This window comes from Coenobita brevimanus, chromosome 1, assembly GCF_032717465.1.
Source record: "Coenobita brevimanus isolate Jiangsu-jjx chromosome 1, ASM3271746v2, whole genome shotgun sequence".
Classification (NCBI taxonomy): Eukaryota; Metazoa; Arthropoda; class Malacostraca; order Decapoda; family Coenobitidae; genus Coenobita; species Coenobita brevimanus.
The window spans coordinates 60,652,430-60,662,789 of record NC_136954.1 but is presented as its reverse complement, the minus strand read 5'-3'; the positions used below and the strand labels follow the sequence as shown (position 1 = coordinate 60,662,789).

Below are 10,360 nucleotides of genomic sequence, written 5' to 3'. Positions count from 1 at the left end.
CACGCTTTCCCCGTGTTGCTGTAGTATAAACAAACCCAGCTGGCTCAACGCATCGTGGTTCTTTGTTGTTTGAACCAGTCTTATTTAAACTTATTATTTCTTTACCTTTTAATAATGAAAAATCATTTAGTCTAACCTGGTACAGAGCTTGACTCATTCAAAGATACTAATTTAGGTAATTGCCACTGGCCGTGTTGTTTTGGTACAGAGCGCCGATGTCCGACGTCTGCATCTGATGACTCCCTGTGTGTGTGTGTGTGTGTGTGTGTGTGGGGTGGGTCAGTCATAGCAAGGAAGGATGGGGTCAGGTGACGACAGTGACAAGGAGGTAAGGTGATAATTGCAGACCAGGGAAGGGTCATTGGATAAGTGGAGGAGTGGAGACAATAATGATCTTTAATCTGGGTGTGGGGGGGAGAGAGAGAGAGAGAGAGAGAATAATGGGCTTTAACCAATCACGTCCAGAGGTTGTTTTCACCACCCAAACCACCAGCAGGTGTTTTTCTTTAAAAATCACCATTATTTAAACAATTATTTCTCTAGATAAACCTATAATGTAAAATTATAGTATAATATAATATTATAATATAATGCAGTAATCATAATAATAATACAATAACAATAATACTACAAAACACTAGATCATGTATACATGCCACCCGGACATCCCCAGGTCGTCATGTATACATGCCACCCGGAAAGGGATGGGTTAATCTGGGAGAGAGAGAGAGAGAGAGAGAGAGAGAGGACAGCACAGAAGTAAGTATGGAGTAGAAAGGCGATAGGGGTAGAGGGAAAGAACTTTGTCTCCTCAGTAATTATGGGATTAGGTTGGGTTGGAGAGAGAGAGAGAGAGAGAGAGGATAGCACAGAAGTAGGTATGGAGTAGAAAGGTGTTGGGGTCGAGAAAGAACTTTGTATCCTTAGTAATTATGGGATTAGGGTTGGGTTGGAGAGAGAGAAAGAGAGAGGATAGTACAGAAGTAAGTATGGAGTAGAAACGTGTTGGGGTAGAGAGAAAGAACTTTGTATCCTTAGTAATTATGGGATTAAGATTGGGTTGGAGAGAGAGAGAGGGGGTATATGAATGAGAGATGGACATATGAAAAAGAACGGCTTACGAAAGACCTTCAAGAACCAATAATTTTTTGTAAGTCGGGGACAGCCTGTATATGGAATTGGAGTAGTAAGTTTTTAAGCATTGGATAGTTTTTTCTGGACCCTAAGTTGTGCTGTATTATTATCCTCAGGTAGTGGAAAAGACTTATCAGGAACAACTGTGTCCTTTGTGGCATCCCCTCAGAGTGGTCAGATCTTTTTAATGGACTGTGAGTACCCAGTATTACTTCTGTTTGACAGATGGATTCATTTGACATATTATTTGACTAATGTATTCAGTTGAAGATAAACCTTTTGACTGGAGGAGTAACTTGCAGTTTTCATTAACCTCTTCAGCATACAAGTCTTTCCTAATTTGCACAAAATTGAATGTTTGGTTGTCAGGATAAAAGGAAAGAGGTATCATGGTAGTGAAGGGGTTAATTCAGTCATCACTGAAAATGCCTTGTCAGTTGCTGGGGATATTAATAATTGGCTTGTTTCATGAACAGCGTGATTACTGTAACTGCTTGTTGTTACCAGTATATCCGCTGTGGCACTATTGTCACTGTTCCATATATTGACTAAAAGAGTAAAACATTGGATGCAGTTCAGCTCCTCAAGCTATATGAACATGTAAAGAAATAGATAAATAGATAAGTGAATAAATAATAAGGGAAATGATTTTCAGCACAGTCTTGTGTATATTGTATGTAGCATTGTTTTAGGTGTTAGAATGCCATAAGAAATACTGTACAGCGAAGTTTGCATAACAATAATATTCTGCTTAGGTGTTGTGTTTGGGCGTTATGACTCCCACCGCTGGAGCAACTTCTACTGCCACAATGGTATGGGTCCCCTGGCAGTTGATGGTGCTATGGATCCCTTAGGGGACAAGCTGGAGGTTCGCTACAATAAGAAACTGGGGAAAAATGGCAGTTTATGTGAAGGTGCCGTCAGGCTAGTATACAAGCTGAGAAGCAAGCCAGGTATGCAGAACAAACCAGCTGTTGAGCACCATGCTGTACAGTATCTGGAGAAGTTGCCAGACCAGTTACTAGAGAGCATTAGCGAGGAGCAAGAACAGATGAAGGACAAGATGAAGGAAATGGAAGAGGCATTGAAGAAGGAGAAAGAGACTGAAGCAGCTGATAAGGAAGACATAACCACCTCCAGTAGTTTCGGCCGCAAGCGGAAACCTAACAGCTGGTACTCTGACCTTTATGACATTGAGGACTCCCCCACAAAGGTTCCTCGAGTCCAAGAAACACAAGCTGATACAGAAAATGAGGAAGAGGAGTATATGGAGGAAGATGAATTGTTTGCTGAGGACAGTATGCAAAAGGTGGGGAAAAGAGGAGGAAAACAGAGTAAGGCCAAAGGATCAGGGATGAGGCATGAAAGCAGGGTGTGGATGGCAGGATATGGCCTTGAGAAAACTAAACCCAAGAGCTCCCTGCTGTTCAGGATGTACGAGGGTGAAGATGAAGAAAGTCAGGGTAGTGAGGGTGAAAGTGAACATGCTCAGGCACCTACATGGAGTGAAGGTGATTTAAGTTTTTGCGAAAGTGTGGCAAAGAAAAGTGCCACAGAATATCTCCAAACGCCTCAGGAACCAAACCGACTATTGTGTAAGGATGAGTGTTTGTCTATTTTTGTTTTGTCTTTTTTTGCTGTTATTCAGTAATTCATTAAATTTTTGCAATTGCTGAACTGTGAACTTGTAAGTAACTAACTGAGCAGTCTTTAACTTTGTAGTTGTTCCACAATTCCATTTGCTTGTTTGCTTCATTAGATTGAGATTATAGAAAGGGTGAAGTAATTTAAAGTCCATTAATGAGACAAGTGAGCTTATGGAATCTAGTAGTATTAGCTGTGTATATTTTTATGTAGGAATTATCACAAACTGTTGTTTTGTTATTGAATTTTGTAAATCATTATAAATACTGTAGTACCAATAGGTTGATGATTGTGAAAGCCTGCTTTTTCATCTGTAGTATTGATGGTCCCTGATTTGCAGATTACTCAGTGGCCATTCCCTCTCCTGTATTGGTGGCAGATAAAATGTTGAGTTCAGATGAAATCACTGGCATCATGGGTAAAGTACTTGATCTTTATTTTAAAAAACAAATTGACAGTAATTTTGTTAAAGTATATTGTGATATGTATCCTGTAGTATGGGTTGTTATGAAGATAAAAGATCTAAGAATATCTTGATATGATTTTATATTTCAGTAAGGAGACAGCTAGTGACACATTTTGAGACCATGTTGTACATGTATTGGTAGGCATTATAAAAGGTGTTCTCTCATCAGAAGCACAGCTTATGTTGGTTGCAAATACTTGTCTTGTACAGTATTTATTTGCTTGAAAGTGAAGGTCAGTGCAAGGAAATAAATAGGTCTTTGCCTGTTTGAATATCTTGTAATACAGTTCCTTGCTTAACCCCTTTAATGTGGTGGTGCATTTGTAAATTTTATTCCTCTTACCATTGTACAATTATAATTAACTTAGGACAGACCTCTGGAAGTGAAGGCATTAATGAAATTTGTATCTAACTCCTAGTATAGAAAGTCTTTCCCAAGCTGAGTTAAATCATCTGGTGGTATCAGTATGGTATCATCAGTGGCACCATCAGCAGCAGCATCATGACCTGTTTTTCCCACCTGAAGATGAGGTGAGATGAAGTAAGGTCCAGCAAGTAAGGAAAAAGAAAGCATGATAGAGGGAGAACTGTGAACAGCATGCTTGGTGTAATGGACCACGCACTCATTTGCCCACCATTCAAACCTGCAGAATCCTCTGCTGACTGTTAATTGAAAAAAATGGGTGCCAGACCCTTGTCATGTGCTCCTTCTTACATAATTAATCCAGCTATTCCTCTCTATTCCCCAGCCTTATCAATTGCATACCTCGCTTTTTTACACATTTGTTTAATATACCTTTTTTCTCTCTCTCTCTCTCTCTCTTTCTCAACCATGTTTCCACCAACCTTCAGCTCACTCATCTACACATGGAGAATACTGTATTATATAATTATATTCATTCATCATGTAATCCATTGTTGCCCCATGAGAAGCGTAGAAGGCCAGGGCTAGGCAAATTGGTCCTGACATTTAAGATGAGAGTAACCAGCCTCACTTATCCCTGAGTGGCATTACGTGGGCAATAAACCTCAACCACTCCTTGGATATACTGTAAACCTGCACTGGCTCAATCCAATTGGAATGCCCTAATTACCTACTAAACAACCAGGCACCTTAAGTTGTTATGTGGTTACCACCTAGCATAGTAAATGGTTTCCTGGTGTACAGGAAACCATTTGGCTTTCTAATCAGTGTAGAGTTGCCCGTAGACAGAAGGAAGAGGAAAGACTGAAAGAAAGACAGATGAGGAAGGATGGAAAGAAGGAAGGAAGAGAGGAAAGGGCAGGCACCTGAGAGCAGCACTACATCAAGTGAGTGGATGGTGAGTGTCCCCACCAGCCATGAAGATAATTATATGCAAGTACTGTATAAAATATGTCACTGAAGTGTTAAATCTAGAGGTGTCCCAAGAAACTTGTATGCTAGGCAGAAATTGTTTTGAGTGAAAGTTTTTCAGATAGCAGTTTATTCATGTGTAGACTGCTAGTCCCTGATCCCAGCATTCTAGGTGGAACAGTAAATGATTGAATGATTGAAAGGTGATTGAGGGCTGCAAAAAAATATCAGAATATAACTGGTGCTTTGATGAGATGAATGTTTTTGTGCTAGGTGTTGTGGTCGTTGGGGGCGCCCATCATCCACTCACTCAGTGTAGTGATACAGTATTCTGTTAACTCTACATTGAGTGACAAGCCAAATGATTTCCTATAAACCAGAAGATCGTTCAATACATAAGGTGGTAACCTTATAACCAACCAACATGTGCTCCCTATGTGTCAGCAAGTGGGTTGGCAGAGGGTTTGTCCCCCTCCCCAGAAAACGACTAGCTAAAAATACAAACAAAATGACTCGGACCAGGACCAACAGGTGACAATCAAGTGCTCCCTATGTGTCAGCAAGTGGGTTGGCGGAGGGTTTGTCCTCCTCCCTGGAAAACAACTAGCTAAAAATACAAACAAAATGACTCGGACCAGGACCAACAGATGACAACCAAGGACCGGACAAAGGATATGGTATGGACTGCAACATGGAATGTAAGGGGTGTGAATGATAAGGCGATTGAGGATGCAAAAGTGGACATATGTGGATTAACTGAGACTAAATGGAGAGGTGAGGGTGTGAGAGAGTGGGAGTATGGGATATATGCATGGGGGTAGGTGCAAGAGATGGAAGGAGAATATAAGAGAGTATGGTTCAGTTGGTTCAAAGATTGTGTGGGTAAGAATGAAAGTAGGAATACAAATGTGGGCAGTTGTATTTACCTATATACCTATTTGTAGTATACAGGAATTGAGCAATGCTCGTGTTGTCCTGTCTCCATATCCACATTTATCTAGTCTACTTTTACACACATGAATGTTTTTCGCCTGCACCACCTCTTCGTCTAAGTCGTTCCAAATATTTATGTATTTACCTAATATACCCAACCGTGATACACACGAAACGTGCCTCGCTCATGGGTTCCCACCGATGCTTCTCAACATGTCATACCCATATTCAAACTCGTCTATGTTCCCAGATCAGACAATCTCCCCATCCAGGCCACTCCACAGGTCCATACTTCCACAAGGAAAACCACACTTCCTGACATCCCTCAAGCAGCCTGACCTCCCCAACTCCACCACACGTCCCCCCGCTGCTCTCCCATCTCACACAAACAGATCCTCCCGGTCAACCCCATCCACCCCCATCACAGTCCCGAACGCCGCAACCATGCCTTCCCCCCCTTCCCCTCCCCCAAGGAAGGCAAACCCTGCCCCCCCCAGCCCCCCCCCCCACACACGACATCTGCCAAACCAGGGACCATCCTGGCCACCGCTCCTTGCACCCCCCAACCAAGCCCCCATCCTTCCTTTTGTGTGGGGACCACACCACCACTGCACACTCCAACCTGGGGCGGATCATGTGTGTGGGTGTGTATGCTCCAATGCAAGATCATGCAAGCAGTGTGAAAGAAGAGTTCTGGACAAATGTGGAAGGGTGTGTGGAAAAGTTTGAGAGGAATGAGTGTTTTTGATCAGAGATATGAATGGCGTAGTAGGGAATGTGAAGGTGGATGGAGAAGTTGGTGAGTGGGGTTTGCCTGCAGAAGTGGATGACAATGGCAGTGCTCTAGTGGACATTTGTGTGGGGAGGGGGTTGGCAATATCCAATACCCTCTTTAGTCACAAAATAATCTACAGGTATACCTGGTAAGTGATGAGAAGGGTGGGTGGTGAACTGAATGAACGGAAGGCAATTAGTGAGTGTGTGTGTGTGGATGAGAAAATGAGAAGATATGAAATGGATGCAAGAACATACAGAGGTTGGGGGAGGGGACTTTCTGACCACTTGGTGGTGGTAAAAGTCAAGGTTCAAATGTAATGGGGGAATAGAAGGAGGGAAGGACAGGAAGAAGTAATCCATGCAAGGAGGGTAGAATGGTTCCAAGAGGATGAAAAAAAGGCAGAATACAAGAGAGAAGTGGAGGAGCGATTGGGTAAGTATGATTTAGCCTAGGCGGATGGGGGAGGTGGAAGGTGTGTGCAAGATTTTCACATTAGAAAACTGTGCTACATGTGAGGTAGTGTGTGAGGTGAAGAGAAGACAGAAGGTGGTGCAAAGAACAGCATTATGGAATGAAGAGGTGAGGCAAGCTGTGGCACAAAAGAAGAAAGCATATACTGTAGTGAGTGGATGGGAAGCAGAGGCATGGAGGAAACTGAGAGACAGAAGAGAGAGTTGCATGTATAGAGGAAGAGAGAGGTGAAAAGATTAGTAAGAGAGAGTAAGAAGAGAAAGGATGAGGAATTTGGAAGAAATTTGAGTGTAAAGTGGAGGGAATGTAAGAAAATATTCTGGAAGGAGGTAAAGAAAGTTAGACACAGTGATAAACTAGTAAGGGAGGGAAAGTATAAAATGGTAGACTGATTGTGGAGAGGGGAGAAAAAGTGAGCAGATGGAGATAACACTTTAAAGAACTATTAAACATAGAGAATGAAAGTAATGCAAATATAAGTGGTTTGGGAATGGCTGGGAGAAGGAGGGTGGTGAGGGCTAGGGAACTGACAAGAGATCGAGCTGGCTGGATGAATGTTGTGAGAAAAGTGCTTGATCAGGGATTTGACGCCCCTTTTTAACGCAACAGCATCCAGATTGATTCTATCAGATACGTTAATGTGCAGCCACAGAAAGTGGTGAAGGTTTTTTGGTGTATCAGATAGAGCCAGGATTCCAGGGGCTTGGATGATTAGTGAATGGAAGCATGGCCCATTGGACTGGACAAACTTGGGCTGTCTGGACGTTGCTACTCCTCACCCTGCCCTAGGGTGGGAAAGGAAGTCCAGATGATGATGATGATGATGATAAAATGAAAATAATATGTGTTGATTGAAGAATAACTTTATGGTATGAATGTGTAGAAGAAATAGGTCGGGGTTTCACTATACAGTACTGAATCATGAGGCCCTTGAGATAGATAAAATGATTTTTAACTTTCAACCCAAGGAGATCTGTAAATTATTTTTGCTGTCTCCAGATGATTTTGTTCTGCTTAAGAAAGACTTGAATTGGAGGAGTTACTGATAAATATAGCCTTCTTAATTTCCATTGGTATGAGAGGGATTTTGTTAAATAAATAAAATTGCATGGAATTAATTAAATATTAAACAAATAAAAAAAGATAAGAAACATCTTTTCGTAGTGAATTGTTTAAATCTTACTGTAATAGAATAGATTAATCCACATTACAGAGGCTTCAGTATGGTATACATTTCTTTACTTTTCTTTTTCAGATGCCGTCCTGGAAGGGAGAACATACGTGTGCACCTCACCTGCAGTTTTGCCAAAGCTTGGGGAACTATTTGTCTTGAAAGCAGAGCTTGGTGAGTCTACTAGTATTTTTATATGTCAGAATTTATGAAAATTGTATTTCTCCTTGTTGCAGTAAAGTCTGTTTTAGTTATAATTTTACCATTATTATCATAAGCCAATGCACGCAAGCCTGTTGGAGCCTTTATAAACAATATGAATCATAAACTTAGTTCCCACAGCAAAGGAGGTTGATAGGATCCCAAAGTAGGAAGAGAAAGTGCAAAATTAGAAATCTGCAGAATGCCAAGTGAAATAGGTCATATGTATTGAATTCTAGGGAGTACCTCAGTAGCAGAAAAAAAAGGCACATTATTTTTCTTTTTTGGTATCCATATATATATTTTTAAATTCATAAGTGGTTGAAGATTTCTTTTTTTTTTATGTAGCCCCGTCAGGAGCATAGGCTGTTCATCCACTATTAACCCTTTCAGTCTAATGATAGTCTTTTTCCACATGATTCTGTTCATATTAAGAGAGTGCCACAGTACTAAAGAGGCTGATGAAGGCCATACTTAACCCCACAAGTTAAACAGTTTTGCTTGGGTGAATAAATTTGGTTGGAAGTCTCAAGAATGATATGAAGATGTTCTTGGATTGAAGGGGTTAAATGCTATGGTCCCTGGTAACCTGGCCTTTGTTTCTGACACCTCAGTAGTTGTTGTTTTAGTTTTAGCCCTGGTGGACTGCGGATTGATCTGTTCTCTGATTGTCCACCATCCCCCTTTTGGAGGTAGGGAGTGAGTAAAGGAACGGTTGTAAAACTGGACAGTGACTCTGCCTGGTAATGTCGGTGCCACCTTAGAAGGGTGTCCCTCTCCAGCACCTCCCTATGCCTCAGAGAAAAAATACAGGATTGGATGTCTTATAATGCACACTGAGCTGTTATGAAATTGTGTATTTTCATGTGGGAAATTATTATTATCATCAACATCATCTGGACCTCCTTTCTCACCCTAGGGCAGGGTGAAAAGTAGCAGTGTCTAGACAGCCAAAGTTTGCCCAGTTCAATGGGCCATGCTTCCATTCACTCATCATTCAGGCCCACAGAATCCTGGCTCCATGTGATAGGCCAAAAATGTTTTACTAAGTACCGTAGCTTCACATATACCTGTTCGATGGAGTCAGTCCGAATGCTGTCACGTTAAAATGGGGTGCCAAATCCTTGATCATGCACTTCTCCATACAAAATTCATCCAACCAGCTCGATCTCTTGTCGGCCCCTTAGCCTCACCAACACTCATACCTCTCTTCCTCACACACTCATCCACTATATCTCTCCACCTTCTTCTTGGCCCACGTTGCCTCCTCCCTTCTTCAAATTCGCTTTGATATACCTTTTTCACCACTCTGTTGTCATCCACTCTCTCCACATGACCATACCATCTTAGTACACTCTCTTAGACTCTGGTGTCCACAGACTTTCTTACTCTGCATTTTTCATGAATCACATTATTCCGTATTCTATCCTCTTTCTTCTCCACAGACATTCCTCAATGGTCCCATCTCCACTGCTCTTACTCTCGACTTTTCATTTTCATGCCACACCAGTCTCATACCCATATGTTAAAGTTGACATTAACACTCCTTCATGTGAGCCTCATGCAGCTGCAACACTCAAGCCTCTTTTTCTTATCAAGGCCTTCATAGCACCAGTTACTTTCCTTCCTTGTGTCACCTCTCTCCACTTCGTTTGCACATTTTCCTCTCTTTTCTATCACTGTGCCCAGGTATTTGAACTCTCTCACCAATTCAAGTCTCCCACCATTCACTGTAACATCACACTGGCAGTCACCTTCTCTTTCAACAACCATCACTGTACTCTTTTCACCATTTACTCTCAAGGCACAATGCTCACAGACATCAACAAAACTCTGCACTAGTCTACCAAGTTCTTGTCAGATATTTGCAAGTAGTACTGCATCATCAGCATACATCAAATTTGAGATATTCCATCCATCACCAATCATTACCAATGCCATCCTGCTCTCCATTACTTGTGTTTTTACTTCTCTCATCACCCCATCCATATATATATTGAACAACCATGGGGACATCACACAACCTTGTCGCATGCCCACATTAATCGTGAACCATTCACCTAGATGCCCATGTACCCTTACACATGTCTCACTACCATCATAAAAACTGTTAACAGTGCCTAGCAGCTTACCATCTGTTCCGTACATACACAAAACTTTCCACAGTCCTTCTCAGTGTACTTGTCATATGCTTTTCCAGATCCATAAATGCCATAAACACTTTAT

At 41.6% G+C, this 10,360-nt stretch overlaps 1 protein-coding gene across 1 annotated transcript in view; it reads left to right on the top strand.

Moving 5' to 3' along the window:
* The first annotated feature begins 1,303 nt into the window (after positions 1–1,303).
* LOC145399543 (uncharacterized) overlaps positions 1,304–10,360 on the top strand; it is a 257,044-nt gene continuing 247,987 nt past the window's right edge. The window contains exons 1-4 of the mRNA XM_080272155.1: positions 1,304–1,328; positions 1,890–2,729; positions 3,119–3,196; positions 8,018–8,107. Coding sequence (XP_080128281.1) covers positions 1,322–1,328; positions 1,890–2,729; positions 3,119–3,196; positions 8,018–8,107 — 1,015 coding nt within the window. The 5' untranslated portion in view covers positions 1,304–1,321. The remainder of the gene's footprint in view (positions 1,329–1,889; positions 2,730–3,118; positions 3,197–8,017; positions 8,108–10,360) is intronic.